Raw genomic sequence first — 24,547 nt, 5'->3', positions numbered from 1 at the left:
TGTATTTAGGGAAACGACAGGGAAAAACAGACTGAGAAGACCTTGAGGGGGGTGAAGGATGAAAGTGCCAGTGAGCAGAAATTATGAAGGTTTTTATGCCTGGCAACGGTTTTGGACGTCTTACGTTTCTGTTCAATAGCCCCCTCCCCTCACCGCGGTTCATTTCCGTTTAGAAGCGGCTGCATGAAATGCGACACGAATTTCGCTATTTCTGCTGAAAAGAAACCAGAGGAAACGGTGAATGATAAAGAGGAGCTTTGACTGCGTGATCAAAGGTAGCTGCGTGCCCACGGAAACCTGCAATCAGGGCACAAACCCACCCCCTCCGCGCGGGTTTTGGAATCCAAAAAAGGCGAAGACCCCCCACGGCACGTGTTGGCGTGCGACGCCGGAGCCGCCAAAGACGAACTGCGTGCCCGGTGGCACCTGCGAGTCCCGCCTGCGTCGCAATGCGGCGACCTAGAAGAACGCAATTTCTTCATTAGCTTGCGGCTGATCCTTCAGCCGCTAACACCAAGTGGCACAGAGAGACAGAAGAAAACGGCAAAACAATTAATAGAACGACTGTGTATGAAATTAAACAGAAAATGGCACAATGGCTGAGTAACATTGTCAAATCACACCTTCGGGGTTGGCGGTTTGAATTCCGCCCCCACTCAGTGTGTGGAATTAGCATGTTCTCCCTGTGTCTATGTAGGTTTCCCAAAGGTAGGCTTCTTTTGCAATCCATAGACCTTGGACCGCTAAAATTACCCAAAGTATGTTATTGTGTCCGTGAGTGTGTGTTAACATCAGGGGCGTATACGAGGGCGGGGCCACAAGATTTCAGACTGAAAGGCGATTGGCCGCCAAGGTTCCCCCTCCCCTGTCATTCACACATTCGAAATGTATCCACCTTAAAAAAAAATTCCAGAATTGCCCCTGGCATGTATGTGGCCTGTTATAGACTGCCTTCCGGTCCAACTGCTTTGTACCCTGTTCTGCCTGGGAAGAGCTCTAGGCCTCCCTGCAGCCCTGCACTAGATAAGCAGATGGAAGACGAATGGCTGGGTGAACAGAAATCGTGTAAGACATGGCTAATTTTACAGTTTTCTTGCTTCATAGGCGCGAGTCAGCTTCTTATCCAAAGGATACAGTAGGCGAAATGTCAGTAGAAGTCCAAAACACGTCATTAGGCCAGGATCCTTCTGTAGACTGATAAAGGTGCCATGAGGTGAAGATGGACTGCCTGTGTAAAAGTTTACAATCTGACACTCAGAAGGGGTGGGGGGGGGGGGGGGGCTTGGCTGCCCGGAGCAGCCGGTGCTTTTAAAGGATTTGGAAAGAGTTTGGCTGTCGGGGGGGGGTCACGCCGGGGGCTTCCTCTTCTTGTCCCGGTTTTAATAGCTGGACAGGAACGTCGTGACGGTTTTCTGGAAACTCCGGCTATAAACAGATCAGGACGGCGCTGCCCCCACTTCCATTAAGAGCTCAGGAATCCTGGGAGACACTCGGAGAGGCCTCTGAAGGTCTTCTTCACATATCCCAGCTGAAGAACAAAATCATTTAAAGCTGTTTTTTGGAGGATTTAAAGTAAGAGATAGGGCAGCCTTGTTTGGCAGATCCAGTTTTAGACAATGAGTAATGACATCATCAGAACATCAAACCATTGAGTCATTCAAAGAAAATAGTTTCAATGATCTTCATGTTGATGTTGAGTATTATGTCTGTCAAAGTGTGTCAGCTTAGCTACTTCAAAAACTCTGCTAAAATCACTCCGGTATTTTCAGCAAATATCCTGTATACCTGTGTATGTATGGACTTGACCCCTAACCTCCCATGTCTGGCTAATCAGTGCCTCATCAGGTTATTTAATTAAGTGAGCTGGTGGTGAAAATGATCGAATACTTGAAATGGTGTCCCTGAGAAGGGATTTGGGAACTGAAACAATGTTCATCTAGCCATCCAACAAGATATCAGTATTTTTTTGGAAAACGGAAGATATTCAAGTTACTCTTTATTGTGTTTTCTGTTAAATTCAGTTTTTTTTTTCCTTTGCCAATATTCTCTTACTGACAGGATTTTTTGACTTCTTAAGACCTTTGCACAGTACTGTAAGTCACCATTGACAAAGTGCAGGGTACATTTTCGCAAATATGTGTGACGGAAACCTCCAGAGACGTTTTCAGTCGGTATGTTTTGGGGGCCCCAGAGCCCTGGGCGGCAGCGAAGGGAAGAGTGCGGACCGTTGCGCTGAAAGGTCAAAGCGTGCAGCCACCAGGGCTTGGCCGGTGGGAGCCGGTTCTGGTGTTCTGGTATCATCCGAGGGACTGGCAGCCAGCAGCGGAGAGGTTATGCGATTAGCGGAGCCATTCTCCCTGCGTTCGCCTCTGGGGGGACATTAGCCACCGTGGGTAGATTGAGTTACATATTCTGTCAGAGGGTGTGTCAGGCCACCAGCATTAAACAGTAATACGAGTGCAATCATGTAGAAGCACACAGTATACACTTTTTCACAAACCACGCCGCAAAAACTGACTTTTTATTAATCGGTACTTAGAATGCATACTTATATATATACTATTATTAAATCCATATTTATTTAACTATGATCATATTTTTGCCAGGGAGAGTATTATTTCATTCAATAATAAGCCAACGGTTTGCTCAGGAATTAAACTGGGAGATGGCCTCCATCCATGTTCTGTAACCACTTGTCCTATTCAGGGTCGCGGGGGGGTCCGGAGAGTATCCCGGAGGCTACGGGCGCAAGGCAGGGAACAGCCCAGGATGGGGTGCCAACCCATTGCAGGCACACTGACACATACACACCTACGGGCAATTTGGTAACTCCAATCAGCCTCAGTATGTTTTTGGACTGTGGGGGGAAGCCGGAGTACCTGGAGGAAACCCCACGATGACATGGGGAGAACATGCAAACTCCACACGCATGGAGTCCCAATCCCAGAAATGTGAGGCAACAGTGTTAACCACTGTGCAACTGTACCACCCCTATGGGAGCTACCTAAACACCAAAAAAAAATTCCAGTTTCTCATGCTACAGTAAAGATGGTAAACATCTAAAGGCTACATGAAACACCCTCAAGACTGATCTCATCTTTCATCAGAGGCCGAAGTTTCAGGTTTCAAAGAGACCTGAGTTAACTGAAAACGATGTTCTGTGACCTGATTTGATTCCTCTGTCAGGCGCACTGAAATTCTCACGAAAACTAGGCTTTAGGGCCTGTAATAGCCATCGATCGCCTAAAAAGCACAGACAAAATAGTTATCGCCCCCCCCCCTTAATTCACCTAATGAATGACCATCAGCCATTGTACCCAACGCCCCTCTCAGTCAGGGTCAGCTGAAGGCCAAATCAGGTTGATACTTAGCCTAGAGATACTAGACAAAAGTCTTCTTCTTTCTGGACCAGGTAGGTATTCAACCTCTTCTTATGAAGCTGCCATTTCTCTGGTGAGATTAAACCAGGACTGTGCCCCTGTCATAACCTGGTCATCACAGACATGGATCATGGGTTTTTAATCCAAAAAGTCATCCACACCTCAGCTCAGGCTGAGTGCTGAGCTCAGCCCCCAAAACATACCGACTGAAAACATGCAAGCGCATTTCAAACCATCTCAAAGCTAAAAACATAATGTTTTTTTGCGGGAAAGGGTGAATTTAAAAAATAAAAACCATGCCTGTTAATCTGAATTCACAGTACATGTAAAATAGGGCTGTGGGCACCAGAGAGCAGAGCAGAGTAGGAGATGGGGGATAAAAGAGAAGAGAAAGACCCCCCCCTCATCCCATCACCACCTCCACCAATCCCAGAATGCCTTGCCAGTTGAGAAGGAGACAGGAGGAGATACAAAAGGCTGCTTTCGGGGATGGAAAACAGCAGCAAAGACACACATAGCGTGCAGAGAGGAGTCATTCCACGCATGGAGCACAAGCCAGTTCATACATTAACTTCCATTCCAAACAAAACAAATCTCAGAAATTTCATGCTAATTAGATCCACGCAGGGAATGTTTGCAGGCACTGGTATGCTGATATAATCAAGGGAAAATAAAAGATTCTAGGGTATATTCGCATTCAGATCATATCACTCTTTTTCTTACACTTAAAACGCATGAAAATGTGTCCGATTTCACGTATGAGGGGGTGTCACATTGCACGCTCGCACGGAAAGCGTATCTAACAACATTAACTGTACATTTCCAAATCCTGTTAATTCTGAGAGTAGTGGCAACGATCTCCCAGTTCTGAAATCCTGGTTCTTGTCACACAAATATGTCCGTACACTTTCCCCCAGCGTGAATAAGCACACCTGCAACACATCGGCCAAAACCACGGGACATGTAAAACTTCCAAAGTGTTAATTGCGTTTTTAAGAGTTTTTTAGCTCTCGTGCTGTGAGCGACTCAGACTCCTGCGAGGTTTGGAGGCTCAGAGGCTCAGGGGACCCCAGTCGGCCACCATGAAAATAGTCTCCCTCTCCATTGGTGCCGCTGGTGCACCTCTAGTCGCAGTAACAGAGGAGGGGCGTTCATATTTTTTAAGAGATCTCCAGAATTTTTACCGATTCTCTCAACGGAGCCAGAAAAAGCAGCTAATTTCTGCGAGGGGAACCCAGCAGGATCGTCTCTGAGGATCCCTGTGATGTCATTTCCATTTCTGTCACTACGGTCCCGGTCCTTCCCAGATGAGGCACGAGGACTTATTGTGTTGACTTTTTGAATGACTCGAGTCCATTGTCCACAGCGTACCGAGTGAGGGGTAGGGCTGCAGGGGGCTGGCGCACACATGTCGAGTGTGTGGGAAGGGGGGGCCCAAGGGGCCCGCGTGGGGAAAGGGGGGGTGGGTGCGTGTACTTGTGTGGGTAGCATCCCGCGCCGGTCTCCGCAAAGCCCCGTCACAATGACAACGATTGTGCTGGGAGGGAAATCTCCGCCGAGGAGGCTGACCTCTTGCAGTGCCCGTTGCCATGGCGATCATTAATTATCCAATGAATCATCGCGGAATCCCGAGACACGGCAGAGGGAATGGAGAGGCAGAGTCTGGCCGTCCCAGACACAATGACACGTGCGGCGGTGACAAGGGTGGGGTCCAAGGTGAACCCAGGTGGCCAGCGAAGGCCTAGAGCAGCACAATTAAATTTAAGGGCTGCTCTTCATCTTTGTGTAGCTCTACATCTTTGAGGAGCCCCGCTCCCTAATCTTATCATGGTAATGTCAGTGGCACTGCTTATGCTCAAAGCCTGCTCTGCTTTCAGAGGTGCCAGGTCTTGCGATGCAAACAGGGAAGAGTCACACAGGTACAGGGATCTCCAGTCCCGAGTCACACGGGTACAAGATGCGTACCAACGTCCAGACTTCTCACACGCGTTATTTCAGCCACTTTCACATATCTACTAATAATCCCATTAAGGTGTTTTTGTATGGTACCCCTGATTCCAGAGTATTTTTTTATTTTAATTAATGAAGTAAAATTAATTAGCTATGGAAACAGGCTTCATTACTGCTGGAGCGACGCATTCGTTGCATTATGTTTGAGGAACCCGTTCAATTGGGGAATCGCAGGTTGGAATGTTTTGGTGCAGCTGCATCCCAGAGAAGAGAATAAACCTGCATTTTAGCTGTGGGCGTGAAAAGCAGACTAACTAACCAACTAACAAGATCTCATCACAGCTGGGGCATCAATACGTGCTCAGTATGGACAGACATGCAATATTTCAGGATCCCTATCCATAGATGTCTGTATTCCATTTTTTTTTTTCTTTCGTCTCAGTGCTAATTAAATGTATCAATTAGTGCAAATGACTCATGGCCATGACAGCCTGGGTCATGATATTAAATTGCATCGATTTGCTAAGTACGCTCTCCCAACAATCAAAAACAGCCTCACCGAACATACTGTTACCTCATTATCTCAGAACACCTGAGGTATGGTGCTGCAGCAAAGAGCAAGTAGCCATGTCAGTCTGTCAAGAAAAGGATGTATTTATGTGTCTGTCCATACAGTCCTGCTTTTTTTGTTCCATTGTCCCAGCGCTGATTAAAATGTATGAACCGAAGGGAATCGCTCATGCTTGGAACAGCATGCGACATAACATTGCGCCGCATCAATTTGCTAAACAGGAACCGACTTCTTCATATCCCACAAATTTTTTTTTCTCTTCCTCCACTCAAATTTTCACAAACGGTTAGGAAGGGTGGGGAGGATAGCGGCGCACCATGTGGTTTGATGGCGACGAGGGAGAGTGTTTGGTTTTCGTGGCGTCGCCTCGCACCCCATTCAGCCCTAATTAAAATGTATGAGTCGGAAACAATTGGTCACGGGCGGGAAAGACAGGCTGAAAACATGCGCCAACGGTTTGCTTTTAGACACACAGGTGGGGCTGGGGGCTCGTTCTACAGCCTCCAGCAGCTACGTCTGGGAGCTGGCTGGAGTCTCTGCTGGTCCCTGGGCCCCAGGAGTCAGACACGGGGGAAACAAATCAGCAGATCTCTCTGGCCGACGCTGTTTTGCGGCTCAGCTGTCAGCGGAAAGGGGGTGGGGGGGGTTCCCACTAGCCACGCCACTTCCTAAGATATTAAAGATGGATCTGACTGCGATGCCTGAGGTTCACGAAAACAACGCTGGAGCGTCGCCCGTGGGCTGCCGCGGCATTACTGCTTGCGTGGCAACGGCGGCGGCCAATAAAAAAAACCCACTGCTTTAAATGGCTCAGCCCCGGCCACCCCATGTAACCTCCTGGCCAATCAAGTGCCACAGAAAGCCAACTTCCCCCGCCCCCATTGTGAGGTCACCCAATCCGTGGACATTAATATCAGGCCCCACCAGTCATGTTGGCAGGTTCCCAACAACAATAATACTCCAGATGGAAGCCCCAGCATGGAACCCACAAATCTAAACAGGGCCCTCGCCATCGAAATTAATGGATGAAAAAGAATATCCAAAAAATGTTGCTAATCTTGCCTGACTATGCTGCTGTCGTATGAAGGTCAAATGGGACGGTGCTTCACTAGGGCGGTCAGACATCATTCTTCGAAAGGGAGACGGCGTTTATGACTTCAACTGGCTACAGACGTGAGTGGCCTCAAATATGTCGTCATACCCGCATGTCACTGATCTCCACTATTGCTAGTAACCCCAATCAACCCTTGCTGCATTAGCAAAATATATTTTCTAAACCAGGGTTATTCAAATCACGGTCCTCTCGATATCCCAGCCTTCCCTCACCGGTGACCCAGGTGTGAAGCCTCTGACCAATCAGAATCAGTCATTATCAAACTAAGTACCTGGGAGAACTGAAAACACGGCCTGGATTTGGAATCGAGGTGCAGATTCGAAGAGCCCCGGTCTAGATCAAAAAACATCGTGTAGAACAATCTGATTTGGCAGGATATTTGAGTGGTGTTGCGTTCTGTCAATCTTGCAATATGAATCCTAATACTCAGAAGTAACAGGCAGTTATTCCTAATGTGACACTGACTACAATCCACTAACCTGATACATCATACTGGTAAGAGTCAGCAAATCCCAATTCACTTATTAGAAAACACTTCTGGGTGAATACTGTCTTTCAATGAATGGAGAGCAGATTTGCCCCCCTCCCCCCCCCTCCCCAGTGCCCTCTAGAGGGTTATGAAGCCCTTCTAAAATGTTTACTAACACCACCCTGGGACCTCACCCCTAAAATCCCATTAAACAGTGAGAGCTCCATCTTTATTGAGTGCTCTTCATCCCCGGCAGCTCAGTAGATGATGTCAGAAGGTGTTTACATCACTGCACATAACTGGAGGGGCTTGACATTAAAGACGGGCAGTAAACACAGAAACCACAATCCTGTATTGTCTCTGGAAGTCTTGAAGACCGGGGAGGGGGGGCAGGTGTAGGAGCTTGGGAGGGGGGGGGCCTCTAGGCATCTCTACTGAAAGATTTAGCCACTACTTACAGAGGACAATGGTTCCCAAAGCTGTGGGTATCTCAGGTACTTCAGGATACTGCTACAATTTGGTGTTTTATGTGGGAACAAAGGTTAGGAAGCTGCACACACACACACACACACACACACACACACACACACACACACACACACATATATATATATATATATATATTCCTCAGCCGAGTGTCACATGGCACCTTCCAGTCAACACAGACCATACCAATCAATTTCAGACCCTCTCAAGGATTCAAGGTATACAGTCAGACTACGATTAGCAGTGAAATGAAAGGTGATCAACTCTGCCATAATAAAAGTACTGTAATCATATCGATAAAAGAACAAAACAAAAAAACATACAATGAATAGGGAATATAAAGTGATACTGAAAAAGAAAGAAAAGGGCCAGGAAAGAAAATAAAACAGAGATGTGCGGTATAGCTCATATAAAGTGTGCGGTGCATGTGTAAGATGAGAGTGTTAAATTATAACTGCTGTTGGGATATTTAGTGATTTGACAGCTGGAGGGTAGAAGCCATTAGTTACAGTCGTCTGACAGTAAGATAAACAAGTCATGAAAACAGCCTTTCAGTTTCAGGCGAGATGATTGGATTCATGTTGACTGGCCCCTTTGAGCCGCGGACTGGGCTACAAAAATTAAGAATGCATAGCGATCCCTTAACTGCATAATCGCTTCCACGTAAAGCGGCCTCGTGTTTCCCGGGCAGATTTCGGACGCCTACTTTCTCAGGTGGAAAACCGGTTCTCAGCGTATTATCTCGTCCCACTCAAACAGCAGAAAAGGCGGATCTAGAGGGACTGGGGGAGGGTGTCTGGGGGGTGGGGGGGGGGGGGGTGGGGGCGGCAAACAGATTTCAAAGCTGGGCTGTGCCAGTTCTAGACATGGGGGCTGAGGGAAGATGGCAGCTGTGGGGTGGGGGGTGGGGGGGCAAAGAGAGAGAGCATGAGAGAGAGAGAGAGAGAGAGAGAGAGAGAGGGGGAGAGAGAGCAGCTGTCAGTGGAAAGGACCAGTGAAATAACAAAGGAAAAGCAGAGAAAAGCACAGAGTACGTGAAATTCGATACCGCTATCTCCAGACATTCTTCAAGCTAAGTGGCCCTCAAGGAATGAGGCCGATAAACTCATTTCTGGGTCCAAAACGGTCCTATATCTGATATATCTGACGCTAAAAGTGACAAAACAATTCAAAGAGAAGATTGCTACCAATTAGCAGTAAATAAAGCTAGATATAACATCTGACAGGAGAAACAGAGGCACAAAAATGCCTGAAGTAGGCGAACATCAGGAGTGGCTCTTTTTACAGTTAACACTGTCTAATGATGTCATCTTTAAAGCAGGGATTGTGGGAAAATGGGTAGAGGTTTCAGAAAGGGGTGGGGTACCCACTCTGGAGTGCCCAGCCTAGTGCCAGGTGTTTGTTTGAGGGCAACACCTAGCAGAGCATTCCGCCTCTGACCAGTCTGCCAGGAACATGAGGGCAAGACCGCGTTGTAATTTCATTTCACAGGACGGGACACAAAAGCCTGCTCTTTCCAACTGGGGCACAGCAGCTACGCACATGCCGCCCATAACTGATAGGGCAAGTCTGTCGGTGGTGACTGGTAACCAATGTGGGGTGGAAAAATCACCCGATTTTCTGAAGCTTCCATACAAACCTAGGGGCAAGTTACAAAATCAAAGTCTCTCATATTTTGCTTTCAGTCCGAAGGCTACTTATGAACCACCAGTGATACTCAATATCCGCTAGTGACATTAACGGACAGTTATCTGAAAAGACTACAGATCACTTCATCATGGTGACACAGCACATAAAATAAAGGCACTGATGTTTGTACACTCATCCTTTTGTCTTTTCTCCATTGTGAACACATAGATCAACTTACTGCTCAGAGTGCCAAGAAGCTCGGGAAGATCACCCACAATGCACTGTGCGCATATGTGATAGTGGTGTGCGGACGTGCTTGTAAGTTTGTTCTAATTTGCATGCAGTTACCATTAAAAACAGATTAGGGGCACCACCGGACACATTTGCATGAACCAGTTCAGACAAAATTAAGCTACACAAACCAAACGCGGCGTGACAATTACAACATGCGGCTGGAGGTAAATGTACTTTTTTTTTAATGCTTCCATCCTTCTTGTCTGTCCTACGTTCTCCCAAGCCACCAATTCCGAACATGTGAGAAAATGCCGCAGGCAAAAGAACGAGCAGGAGAGGGGAAGAGTACAAGGGGGTTAAGGCAGAGGGTGTGAAGCCCGAGCCAAATAAATTAGCAAGGAAATAAAGTCATCCGTCACTGCCTACTGAAACCCAGCCACCCTCAGGCAGAAGCAGCATCGCACAACATCACACCTCCACCCTCTCGCTGGTGACATTCAGTCTGGATTTTGTGCCTTAAAAATTTTGCAAGGTCGGTAAAAAAAAAAAACTAATAAGTTTAAAACAAATAACAGAATAAACCAGTGATAAGCCAACTATAAATGTACTTGTGTATATTTTAACCAGTCAGATGGGGGAGATGATGGTTAAATGCATTTGGATCTGTGTGCATTCCTGTCGAGGTATGCCAAAAAATGGAAAGTCTGGAAGTGTTTTCCAGGGATGATAGCATCAGTCTCTGCGGCTCAGCCTCAGGTGGACGGGGCAAACCTGTCTGCATCTGCTTTACCTGTCTGCATAACTGCGCAGCTCTGTCAATCTAAGGGGGCTGAAATGACCCCGCCCCAAGGCTCTACGGGAAAGCGAAATGATGTACAGCACAGCATTTCATTTTTGGCTGGAGGGGGAAACGAAGTCAGCCCGTCACTGTCAGGTGACGAAACAGCGGCACTGGCTGCTGCTTTCCGGCACCTGACTCTGAGATCAGGGAGAATGATCCGCATGATCTAACTGATGAGAAATTACCCCAGCAGCCATGAGGTTGCAAGTTCAACTCGCAGGATGGTCCTCGATATTACATTACGAAACATAATACGAACATGACTTTCTATTCAGTAAAATATCCTCACATATACGGAAAAAAGGCAAAGTGTAAAAGTACCCCGAAGACTCTACTTTGCACTAGATCAAAAATGTCTACTTAATGACTAAATTCAAGATATGAACAAGACTAAGCACATCTGGATACTCTGTGGCAAACAGCCCACGCCGCAAAGCCTCCGGTTTTGTACGGGAGCACAAACAGACTGTCAGTGAGTCTCAGGAGAACCAGAATAAAAGGGAGACTGATGCAAATCAGACCCGATGTACAGAACATAAAACTGAATTCTGTCCAAATAAGAATACAAATGAAAAGTACAATAGCCCAGATCCTTTCAAAAGGTATGCATCTTCAGTCACAGGATCATCTTACCCAGATGGACAACCGAGCACTTCGGATGCACTTCTCATACCTCGGTGTGACAAACCCCACCCAGCCAGCGGAACACTAACCAGAGCTGCAAAGATTTTATCTTACTTTAAGATTTAACCTGACCCGATGGCGCTAGGATCTGTGTCTGCATGTAAACGTGCGACTGCAATTTCTTTGAAACTGCGCAATTAAATTATAATCCGCCAAAGGAGTTAAACAGGCCAATACAAGATCACAGTTTGCCTTGGAAAGGTTTGTAGAATTTTACACGGTTTCCTTTCACATATAATCAGGTGAATCAGATTGCACGTTATACACTTAATTTGGTAACACTTATCTTTTTCATTCCTAAAACATACCAGGTAATCTAAAGCGTCACGCATCGGGCTCCCTCCAATACTGCAAGAAATACGTTTAAAACAATGATTATTACACAATGATTTTTTGCATTCTGCCCCACCTACTGCCCTTTGTCTGCTCGCCACGTTATCTCACATTCACTTATAAATCAATACTTTTGTTTCTTATTGAATTTCTGATTTGTATTCGTTGTTTGGTTTCGTCACAGTAAGCCGTAATTTAAAGCAACTTTAAATGTATAAAAACGGACATTCGGTACTGACCTATCGGGCAAGATTCCTTCTAAGCTGTGTCAAACACAATTAAGGTAAATAACACTGAAAGTGCTACATTATGAGTATATTAAAAACAGCGCAGAAGGCACACATCCAATCTATACTCCCTAAAATCCACGCAAAACACTACAATCGTTTCCAGATCTGCGCTCGATTGCTCTCGTCTGCTTGAAATGCACGAATTCGATCATCAACTCTGTAGCCTCTTTTGGGCGTAAAGAAGAAACATGGCAACATTAAGGGAGGATAGCATTAACTTTATCCTGCGCTCTGCGACCTGAGGAAATAATATTAATAATAATATCGATAATAATACATAATGCCTGTCGCTGACGCGTGATTTAAATCGGCTGATTGGTTTCATGTGTCCGATTGCAGTCTGTTGTGCCTAAGCTAGCCCGTCAGCTGGCAGCTTGTTTGGGTTTTTTTATGTTGTTGTTTTAATAAACTTTCGCCGTGCCGGTTTCACAAATGAACGTGCACGCCTTTGCTATAGGTAACGTCTTCAGCTCGCAGGGAATTCGGATGTAAACAAGTGACTGTTCGCCGCCTGGACCGTTACACTACAATGCCATGTAGGGGGGTCTTCTAGAAACAGCATTAAAAGTCACATAATATGGTAAAATGTTTGCCGTATCATCATCATTTGACGGCTGTGTAACTGATTCTTTCACCGCTCGGACATGATAGTGTTGCTGTGCTGCGGATTCACAATAGTGCACACCCATGCAAGACGCCTTAACTAAACCCCACGGAGACGTTCTAAAGTGAAACTCCTCCGTCTTCACTGTTAACTGAATAGGGCCAAAATAAAATGGGTATGATTTACTTTGTGTTTTGCGCTTTTCGGAAATGTCTGGACGTCCTGTGCCTTCTGTTGGATGTGAATCTGTGGATTATCACCTCTCTGTTCCGGCTATTTGCTGGCCTCCTCTGCCTCCTGCACGGTCTGCCCGCCTTGCTGAGCAGCTCAGCAGCTGGGTGCTGGAACCTGATGCTCTTCTGTGCGCTCACTGCGTCTGAGGGGATGACCAGCGTGGCCCAGGGCTCCCTGCAGCTGCTGTCCGGATTGCTGCAGATGCTGGGCGGTGTGTCGGAGAGCTGCAAGATGTTGGGCCATCTGCTGTCACATGTTCTGCTGCGGGCCCGGGAGCTACTGCATCGCGGGCTGCTGTCGGGGCACTCCGTACTACGGCAGGCGTGGGAAGCCTGCAGCATCCTGCTCAGCCTCCTGCTCTACCTGGTCAACACCGTGGTCAACCTGCTGCTCATCGGCACACAGAACTGCCTGGCGGCCGTAGCCAGTGCCTGGGACGCAGTGTCGGGGCCCCTGCAGGAGGCACTGGAACTCAGCATCACCCTGCTCACGTTCCTGCACAGCAGTCTGGTGGGCACCTCTGTCCTGCTCTGGACCCCTTGCCAGCTGGCCCTGGAGTTCCTGAGCTCCCTCGGCCACATCCTGGCCACTGTCTTCCTGCTCAACGCCTACGGCCTGCTGCTCACCACTGCCGTCGTCACAGTGACCACCATCTACTTGTGCCCCGGGCCAGTCCGCCTTGGAGCCAACAACGTGCCCCCCATGCGCCGCCTGCAGAGGGCGCTCTACCGACTCTACTTGTTGGCGCTGGAACGGGCACAGGCCACCCTAGAGGTGACCGTTTGGCAACGGACGCCCTGGCAGGACAGTCCGCTGGGGGCGAGGATGCCACAGACTTCCGGGGGTGACCGAGGGGGGAGCAACAGAGACCCACCGAACCCAGAGTCGGCCGACAGCCTGGCTGGCAACACCCAGTTCCCCATGGACCAATCAGGACAGGAAGGCGGAGACGGCGCGGTGCCACAGGTCCTGCCACCAGGCCATAGTTCTTCGGACTCCCCCTTGGGCCCCCCCGGTAAGGACAGGCACTCGGAGGCTCAGAACACGCCTCTACATACCGATTCGGCCGCCAGCCTGCTCACACTGCTGAAGGAGCACGAGGAGCGCAAGAAATGCGTGATCTGCCAGGACTGCGTCAAGACTGTGCTGCTGCTGCCATGCCGCCACCTGTGCCTGTGCCGTGGCTGTGCTGACATCCTGCTACAGCAGGCCGCCCACCAGCACAGCTGCCCCCTCTGCCGGCATGCCATCCTGCATACCATGGATGTCTACCTCTGAGGGGAGCGCTGGCAAGTGCAAGTGTGAATCGAATTCCTGTCTGAAGATGCTTGCAGGGCTAAACTGCTATGCTAAGTAGTTCCTGCGCTAACCTGTGATTTGACAGGAGTACATGTGTCTCTCACCGGGATTTTGCCTGCAGCGTTTCTTTGGTTACTTTTTGGTTTATGGGTGCCAGATGCAGCCCGCATTTGATGTTCGGGAAGCTCAGCGTTCAGGCTTGGTCTGCCTAGCAACCTCACTACACCGAGCCCACTTTGGCCGCACCAGTGTTTATCTGTCAGGAAGTACTGGTGCCAAGGAGACGGATTGAACTTCATTTCAGTTCCCGATGATAGACTGCACTTCCTTATATATTTGTTTTTCCCCTCTAGCAGTGTTACTGAGGCACCACTGGAGTGCAAGGTGTTCATCTCAGCCGTTTAATGTGTTTTTTGATTAAATGTCTGTTGTTATTTTTTTAAAAACTTCGTTACTTTGTTGGTTCTGCGTGATTAATGGACCGAAGCCAGATAGAAGGACTTAACTTCTAATGATAGAAGCAGGACCATTATTTTAAGGCCAAGTCTGTTTTCGGTTCAAGATAAGTGGCTGCATCCATTTATGTGTATCTGAATACTCTTATTAAGTGTACTTAAGAGTGCAAGTGTTGGGCTCATCGCCTGTTGGTTCGTCAAAACTGACTTGGAGTAGTTTTGCAAATGGATGGACTTTCTGAGTTTTTCTCTCTTGGGGGAGATGTCGCCCCAGGACTGGCTTACGGTTCTTGTTCGGTTTGACTTGCTGGACGTCGAGTAGGAGAAGGCAAACATTTGCTTTCTTGTAGCTTGTTTGCGGTGAGACTCGTCTCACTTGCCTTACCTGTTGGCGGTAGCCTTGAAAGCTGGGCCCCATTGTCCTCTACTGCTGCTCTCAGTGTCCACGTTGTCTTCCATTTGTTTGATAAAACACTTTTTTTTTGTCTTGCTCCTGGCCAGTTTTTTTATCGCATATCACATCCAGTTGTTGGGTTGCGTGTCCGGCCTTTCCAGAGGATGCCCTGCAAAGCTACATAACATATAAACACTGGAATAAGACTGTAAAGTAAACTCAGTAAGCTTGTAAGCATTAACACTATGTATACAGAACATCATAGCTGCGGAAAAGACATTCTCAGTGTTAGGGGTCAGGAATGACACATCTGACTCTGTGCTGGTCAAAGAAACAGACATTAGCCTTCCTCCGAAACCGTCTGGCTCAAAAATTTGCAGTCGCATGAAATTCTTTGTTATGAAATTTAAGAAACATTCTGATCTTTTTTTTTGTTTTGAAAGGAACAAATTTCAAAGTTACATTTGATGCCATCTAATGCCACAGGGGTCAGCAAACCGACTACAGCAGTGTTTTAAAATTCTGTCTTTCTACTTCCCTCCCCTCTTTTTACCTCCTGTCAATGTGTCACACTTCCAGCAGGGGGCAGCGTATCAAAGCCCCAGTCAGTAAAATCCTGCATCTCTTTCTGGGTGCTGCTTTGACATCGTAGCCCAAATGACAATTTGCACGCATAAACATCAAACTCTTTCATGGCTGACAAGGATTTCAGGAGCAAAGCTTTAAATAAAAATCTATCCAAGTGTTTTTTATTATCTCTGACGTGCGGATCCTGGTTGGTTCTATGCTAGATAATCCTTTGGTAGTCCAGAACATTCCATGTATTTCAGATATAGGTAACTCTTTGGGGGGGGGGGGGACATTTTTTAAGCTGGTTGGGATCTATCCACGACCTTGGGAGGATTTTTTTCCTAAATACTTAAAGAGCCTGTTTCCAAAGGCAGAGTTGGGGGGCTGGGGGGGGGGGGGTATTGAAAATCTTACCCATGTAAAGTTAACCTAATGTCATTGTGGCGAATGTGTTTTGCAGATACGCAATAAATGTCCTTTTATGTTTCTTAGAATTTGTGTGTGTGTGTTTGTGAACGTGAATCACTGGGTACCTTTACATTTCATGCATAAATGGTGAACAACACAACCCTAATGACCTTGAGATTTGAACCGGTGACCTTCTGATTACAGGCATAGCAAATCTAACCCACTGAGCCACACACTGCCCCCATAGGGCAATTATTACAATAACAAGATCATTTTTAATGGAATTTAATAGTAATATACCAGAGGTGGGGCAGGGCTGGCTGGAATTGTAGTGCCAATCACAGGCCTACTAATTACTTTCCTTTATAGGGACCAATTGAATTTATTCTGTCAGTGATTGACAGCACCCTGTGATCCCACCCACCGTAGGCGTTTCAGCCTGTTTCTGACCCCCAAAAAAATATATAATCTTGGTACACATACTTGACATTAAATGGGCCGGGGGTCTTTTGTTAGTGCTGGGGGGTTTGCCGTGGCTCTGGTGTGTAAATGGATTAATAATCAAGCAGGGTTTTGCTGATTAAGCCCACAGTTCTGAGCTCTGATAAGAAGCCCCCGACAGCACCTGTCTGGCAGGCTGTGGGTAAGGGCTGGGAGGGGCAGGACCGGTGGGGCTTGGGGGAGTAACCGGCCAGCAGGGGGTGTGAGAAGACAGGGCATCCCACATTGGCTGGGACCCGACAGCTGGGACATAAAGCCCCCCAACATCTCTGCTACTTCCAGCCCGGGACTCCTCAATGCTGTGACAAGGCCTCTTGAACTCAGCATGGCTCCAATCTGCGGAGCTCACACAGCACCCCCCCCCCAGCAGACATAATGTTGCCGTGGCACCATCACGTTCTTCTCTAATTTCACAAACAGCAGGGGGGTGGGGGGATTTGTTTTTGTTCAGATCAAGGGGAAATTCTAGGATTTTTTTTAAAGGGTCATAACAGGGACCGGCCTTTTCATTAACCAATAACGTGTTTTTGAATCGATGAGTGACAAGTGAGGGGGGCAGTCTGCGGACCAATCAGCTTTCAGTGGAGGCCAGTGACTACGCCCCTGTATACACCCTTGTTCATGTCACATCTAAGCGTTCGTCACCTTGAGACGTCTCTGTCTGTGCTGGGAAAAGCATCTATCAAGAAGCAAACGCTGGATTATTAATCCTCCTAAACTTCACGGAGCACTTCTGTGTATCATGTACATTAAAGACGCACGCAGGACCAGAGTCACTCAGCATGAGGCTTTGTTCCATGAGACTGTCCCGCCAGCCCACCAGCTGGGCTACCGCTACGTCAGACTCGCCACCCCCCACTCTAATGGGCCGCCACACAAGATCTGGGCAATCTGTCGCCAGCTGTCTCCCGTGGCAACCCGCTGCGTCAGGACCATGCCCCACCCCTACATCCCACCTCCTCTGCCCCAGGACCATGGAAATGAGTCACGGTCGTCCACAAGCAACATCTACCAGACCTGGGTCCCTCAGAACCAGATCACGGCAAGCAGAATCATTTACCAGCTCTGAACAATGAACAGCTGACATCTGGATGGACACTGCTGTTGTACCTTTTATTATACAGTAGTCAAAACGCTACGGGAAGAGATTGATATTTACATCCAACTGTACAAAATTATTACTTAATAAATGTGGCTGAGTGCTGGAACATCCAGGGTTTGGTCCATTCTAAATTTGAATTCTTTGTGTATATATATATCCAATATATGCATAAAAATATCATATTCTACTCCAGTTACAAGTCAGAGTTTTACCCATATTTGTGAGTGACAATATCATATATTTCAGGAATTCATTGTTCTTCAAACACATACCTCTTTGAATACAGTTTTATTGTTAAAACCCATGAATGTCCCAACAGAAATACAAAATGACCCACCAACCAGATTGATATTTCCATGACCAATCACCTCCACTCATGGGTAAGTGTCTCTAGAATTTGCGCAGTCTTGCTCTGTCAGCTCTGCATTTATCGCAGCCAAACTGTGCCAGAGAACGATTCACAGCAGAGCAGTGATGACGTCACAGTCCTGTCACAGTCCTGTCACAGTCCTGTCACAGTCCTGTCACAGTCCATCTTTCTGCAGGGACCTTGGTCTCAGCACTGGGAGACCTTGTATGAACTACCATCCTTTTATCGTAAACTGTGATCCAAAGGTCGCCCTCTGGCTCCCCGGAGGGTCCTTGGAGTTGAACCCCCCTGGTGCTCAGCCTGGACCTCAACAGAATACCAGCTTACGGCAAAGCTTTGCTCCCCCAGCTCTGCTAATTACCTCTAACAGTTACATCAAGCGAATCTTAATTTGTTTGGCAGCCAAAACAGGAGCCAAAGCGGCTTCTCACACTGATACAATTAAACGTGGCTAAACGGCCACCGCGTCACAGAAGGCCTTGTCGGAAAGTTCCAGAACGATGACAGAGAGGAGTCCCAGAAGGAAGCAGCGGGGAGGATGTCCCCTGTTCAGATCAATAGAGCAACTCAATAATTCATTTGTTTACATAATCCCTAAGCTACGTTTTGGGTCATTCCAGTCCTTCTGCTGACAGATGTTAGAGTGTCAGAGCTCCTGATCACATAACAAGGTCGAGATGCTTCTCACAGTCTGAGTGGTCGACCTTCTCAGCGGCTTTGGTGTGGGTAGCTGTTATAGTGACTGTCAAAGCTGATAACCCTTAGAGAGCCTTAGAGAAACCTAAGGAACGTAATTTACTGGACTCTTTGTTGTTTTTGTTCAGATTTGTTGTTGCAATAATATTTGAAGCTTGGAATTCCTCATACAGAAGGAGTGAAGGATTCTGGGAAATACAGACACCCCAAGAAGAAATATGTCTGCCTTTCTGGGGCAATTCCTGGCCCTGTTTCAATCTAAACGTCTCCGCATCTATATCCATAGACGTCTCCTTTGCGCCTTTGTCTCGGTGTCTATCATCACCTCACATATTTAGTTTCTATCCATGGCAGATATGGAGATCGCATACTTGAAAACCTCTTTCAGTGTGTCTGTGGTCTCTGAGGATAAATAAGGGGGAGGCGGGGGTCGGACAGTGGGCGGTCCATTTCTAGCCACCACCCACATCTTCCAGCTTGCTTGGGGGGGGACCGCTGGTTGGGTTTCCCTGCTAATGAGTCACATGAAAGAGGCAGAACCATAGTACAGAGATGAGCTGCTACAGACCAGCCTCCCCAGCCCTCTACAGACACCCCAGCCATCTTTAATCACTGCATCACCAATCACAGCCCGTAGCAGCCCCTGCTGCCAGCAGAGAATTGTTCTGAGGGGGGGGGGGGGTGCAGGTGAATAAGAACAGCAGGAATCAGTGAGAAAGTGTCAGAAGAAGGGCTGAGCGCCGATGCCGGCCCCTCCCTCTCTCACTTTGCTGACTTTGAACGACGGTCTTGCGAGAAACGCGCTTCCCATCGGCCACGCCGCCCTTGTTGTCGTCATTTTGAGAAGGGGGATGCCCCCCCCACCCCCGAGTGCCACATGCATGCCAGCAGGCGATCAGGATCCCTTGAAGGACGAGCGGCACCCTGGTGGGCGTGGCATCCGCGTGCCGTATCGCAGGAGACCGCGGGGGCCGTCGGCATTGCCCCCACTTCCTGAGTGCCTTCTTGACACAATGGGGGGTTTTATGGGGCATTTGCTGGGCTGAAAGGGCTGCCTTGTGCCCTGGGCAGCAAGCCTCAGTCAACACGTTGCGTGCGGTGACAACCGTGACCTTTGGGAAATAAGGGGCCACTCACGGCCTTGCACTGCGCCACACCCTCTCTCAGACGGCATCGAGCGAATAACGTGACGTTCTCTGACTTTTCTCATTAAAACGCACAGTGGCCGGGTGACCTTCAGGTAGTCCAGGTCTCTCCAGCAGCTAAAGATCTGCGATGTGGGTGAACTAAGGACTCTAAATGGTCCTAACTGGACAGTTGTATGTTTTGGACCAGGACAAAAGCTGCAAAGCAGCGTCTGTACTTTTGTCATTGAGTTGTCATGCATTGTGTTTGCGTCCATTTTGAAGTATATCTTGTACAGCAAGTACCATATCACTGTGTAAATATATTATGTGAATTAAGTAGTTTAGTCAATGTGTAAATCTTATTATGTCATAATATATCATTAATGTGTTAGTGTAGCACCTTGGGGCTCAGGGAGACAATATTTCATCCCGATAATATATATAGATGGGCTGGCAATAAAGATCTTTTGAATTCTCTGGAATCTTGATCTCATTGCTACCTGTACTGGATCAGAACTTACGGAAAACACGCTGGTTTATACTTATAAAATGTTATGTTTTTATAATCTAATCTGGTTTCACTTTACCAGGTTATTGCAGGGCCGTGTATCGCCAAGCTGGGTTTGCGGGTTTGCAAGGTAACTTGTCGGATTTAATTAAGGTAGCCTGGGCTAGATATAAGTGAATAGTGATAAAGTTCTTATAAACTAGGGTACCATAAATCTGAAAAGCTATCTAGCTAATTCTCACTTCGTGATACAGGCCCCCAGTCAACAAATCTGATCATTTTCTTCTGTTTGTATTCCTTGCAGGATTACTTGCATAATTGGGTAACTTCTCAAATGTAAATTTAATTTAATGCCTCTTTAAATGTTTTACTTTGAGGGCAGCCAGTGAGAGAGCTGGGGAATGGGGTAGGTTTTATGTTTCAAAGTAAATGCTTCTACTGTACTTTCCTGCTGACTTTGTTGTGTGGCCCATTTAATTACATATTTATGTTTAATGCTGTGTAAGTTGCCCCTACATCCTCTCGCATGAAAAAATCAGTTTGAATTTCAAAAAATAATTCAGAGAGATTCCCAGAAACCTTGCTGACTCTGAAAGCCGAGGGCGAACTTGAGAATGTTAGACATGGCCGCTGAAATAAGACAAAACAGGAGCTGATTCCAGGAAAAGCAACGCAAATCCCTCATCTGAAAATCATCATTTCGGTGCTGACTAAACACACAGAGCGACAGCTCCAATTTTGGCTGCTCCTGTACAGAATGTTTTTCATCAGTCATGGACTTGCCCTGAATATGTCCCCGAGAGGAATGGGGGGGGGGGGGGGTCAGTTTCTGTAAGGCTAAATGATACACATTCCATTTCAGTGCCATGAGCCAAAGAAGCGATCTGTCACACAGACACACACTCACACACACACACACATACAGGGAGCTCATACACCCCTCAATGTTTCAGGACCTCAAATTTTGAAATAAAATACAAGGATATAATCTTCATTCATCCATTTTCCAAACTGCTTATCCTACTGGGTCACAGGGGGTCCGGAGCCTACAGGTCCAGAAGCAATGGGCACGAGGCAGGGAACAACCCAGGATGGGGGGCCAGCCCATCGCAGGGCACACTCACACACCATTCACTCATACATGTACACCAACGGGCAATTTAGCAACTCCAATTAGCCTCAGCATGTTTTTGGATTGGGGGGGGGGGGGACCAGAGTACCCGGAGGAAACCCCACAACGACATGGGAAGAACATGCAAACTCCGCACACATGTGACCCAGGCGGAGACTCGAACCCGGGTCCCAGAGATGTGAGGCAACAGTGCTAACCACTGCACCACCATGCCGCCCCAAGGCTATAATCTTCTCTGAGTAAATCAAGTAACTAGTTAAAGATCACCACTTCTGTACTCCCCCAGCTTATGTTAAATGAATGAGTCTAGTTAGTGTGTTGCACTGTTTAAGATTATATTTTAAACAATTATATCATTATACTGAATGATGCAAATCAAATCCCCTGAATGTTATTGGATATGTAAAATATTGTTCATTTTCTGTTCATATACTTAACTGAATAAAGCAGTTAAACCACCTTATTCCAAAATGATGCTACACGATAATCAAGACTGATGAAGTTATTAGACAGTATCATGGCGATACCTTAGGTTCTAACGGGAACTTTGTAAACAAAGGATTAGTGAATGCTGTGACATTTCTGCCCCCTACTGGACAGTTTGGGATCTCCATGCTAACAGGGATTATTTTTCTTCTCGAGGACCAACGCAAACGAAACCCCAATGTACCGTTATAAAACGCAGACGTTTTATCGGCGCGTTTCCTGAGTCTGTTCACAACCGTTAAAGGTCAACCAAGCAATCTGGCTCCACAAAATAACATTTCATCTGAGACTTTATTGTTTAATTGTTAATGAATTACTATATTACCTAAGAATGACATACTTAAGAAAAGTATCATTGTGGAACATTTTGTAATACAGGCGTGTAATCGTTTGTTATGGCTACCAGGCCATTACACCTGGTATTACGGGTCACACAGAGTAAGCTAATGAATAATCAGGCTACTACCTCAGATCTTTTTAACGTTCATGCAACAGGATGCGAGGTGACAGATCATGGTGCATAATTTAGCAGAATCATGTGACTGGTCATTTTTCCATTTTCATCCTCCACAGTCGGAACCACTGAGTGTGTGGTTACGTTTCTGGATAGATGTAGGGCAGTATTTCCCAATCTGGTCCTCGGGGACCCAAATCCAGTCCATGTTTTTGCTCTCTCGGAACTCCTTGCCAGACAGTCCATGTTTTTGCTCCCTCCGAACTCCTTGCCAGACAGTCCATGTTTTTGCTCCCTCCGAACTCCTTGTCAGACAGTCCATGTTTTTGCTCCCTCCGAACTGCTTGCCAGACAGTCCATATTTTTGCTCCCTCCTAGCTCCTGGTAGGGAACGAAAACATGGACTGCCTGTGGGTCCGCAAGGACCAGACTGGGAAACACTGACGTAGGGAATTGAAACCACTTTCTTTCAAAGCGAATTTCCGTGACTCTTTTAGCAGTGAGCGGTACCAGGGAGAAGGTGGCTGATGACGGCATTAAAAGCCAGGTCAGACCTCAGGGTGAGGCCTGGCGGAAAATGTACAAATACCAGCCTACGATGCTCAGGCCAAAGAACAATGATGTAATGGCGGGCACCCTGTCTGTAGGCACAGGCCAAATGGGCGCAGTATCTGCTCTCACCAGCACTGAGCTGCACTGCTCCGGACAGGAAGTGAGGTGTTACCAAGTTCCTTCAGGATGTGAGGTCATACAATTTAAACAAATTGACCTAGAAGAGCAGCACGCTGATCTCCACAGATCCAGCTTCCTAGCAAGAGATCAAGAGATTGTTTACAGGGGAATGTCACCTATAGGCCAATTAGAGGCATCACACTGAGCAGAGAAAAATATTAAATTAGGGTTAGGGTTAGGGTTGACTTTTTGTGCTCGATTGACTTGTGAGATACGGACGGAGGATTGATGTATCCTGTCGACAAACAGTAAAAGCAGAACGCCAACAGCTTAATTTCAGATTTAAGGCAACGGCATGGCTGCCCTGTCTCTATATGGAGACTTGTGCTTAATAGCTGACCCGTGGATAACAGCTGCTGAGTATTTTAGGTGGAGAATACATTCACAGGCCTGGTGTGTGTACAGATGTTACTCGCTTTGTGATGTAATGTTTAGACTTAATGATGGCATGATAGTGAAACACATTCAGGATTTATCAACCTTTGAGTTTTGATTGGTTCCTTAACGTTATGCCCTACGATACATTCTACTGATTGTGGGCGATGACAGCATCCAGGCACCCACAAATTTCAGCCTGTAGTGATTTCCAGCATTAACATCTCATACAGCGTTGAACAATGTATCATGCAATGTTTTTTTGGCTTTCTAACCCAAAGTTTCCCAAACACATTATAACTACTAAATGTCCGAGTGTTTCATAGCACATTGTATCATATGAGATTCATATTCGAAGATATTTTCAAGCTACAATTAGAATTAGAATTTAGTGATCAGTGGTCATTGTTCACACACCACAGCACACAGTGCGCAACAGCGAAATGTGTCCTCTGCCTTTAACCCATATGTGACAATGTGACATAGCAGGGGGCAGCTAATTCAGCACCCGGGGAGCAGTGCTTGGGGGCGGTACCTTGCTCAGGGTACCTCAGTGGTGCCTTGCTGGTCGGGGATTCATGGATTCATCTGAACATACTGTCATCATAAGCTGAGGAGCATCTGTATACATATACATGTATATAAATAAGCTGCGTGTAAAGGTGTCAGAGGTTGTTAACGTACACAGCACTGAATCACATTTGCCAGTATGTGTGTGTGCTATACCTTTAAAGCCCAAAGGGTGGCGTCCAAGTCCTTGTGTCACACGGAGGGAGCTAAAGGTGGAGTCTGACACCTTGTGGCCATGAGGTCAGCCCTGGCCCACTGCCGATGGACTGGTGCCTTGTGAGATCACCATCTCACCAGACAGCAGGACCGGCCCCTGCGGTTAAAACCGCATTTCCTGTGTGCCTCAAGAACACTGAAAAGCAACGCTGATGTGGTGAGGATGATGGCATGCCTTTGCATCGCAGAGACTCTGCAGGTGAGAGCCAAACCTTCGCTGGATGTTTTAGGGATGATTGGAAGGGAATCTAAGTGTCAGATGCAGTCTGGAATTTAACCACTGCTCTGCTTGACGATCTTTGACTTCCTGTCACGTGACTCCCAGCTGTCAAA

The 24,547-nt window shown here is 47.1% G+C and overlaps 1 protein-coding gene across 1 annotated transcript; it reads left to right on the top strand.

The window, feature by feature from the left end:
- Positions 1–11,451: 11,451 nt before the first annotated feature.
- rnf26 (ring finger protein 26) lies at positions 11,452–14,209 on the top strand. Its single transcript, XM_048984318.1, has one exon. It carries the CDS (start codon positions 12,757–12,759, stop codon positions 14,095–14,097), a length of 1,341 nt encoding a protein of 446 aa, XP_048840275.1. The 5' UTR covers positions 11,452–12,756; the 3' UTR covers positions 14,098–14,209.
- The last annotated feature ends 10,338 nt before the right edge of the window (positions 14,210–24,547 follow it).

The sequence above is a fragment of the Brienomyrus brachyistius genome, chromosome 18 (assembly GCF_023856365.1).
Source record: "Brienomyrus brachyistius isolate T26 chromosome 18, BBRACH_0.4, whole genome shotgun sequence".
Taxonomy (NCBI): Eukaryota; Metazoa; Chordata; class Actinopteri; order Osteoglossiformes; family Mormyridae; genus Brienomyrus; species Brienomyrus brachyistius.
The sequence above is the reverse complement of the archived record's forward strand: the minus strand, read 5'-3'. Positions and strand labels throughout refer to the sequence as shown.

What these genes read in the sequence shown, in the direction of transcription:
- rnf26 (XM_048984318.1), top strand. Translation starts at nt 12,757, where the DNA reads ATGGGTATGATTTACTTTGTGTTTTGCGCTTTTCGGAAATGTCTGGAC.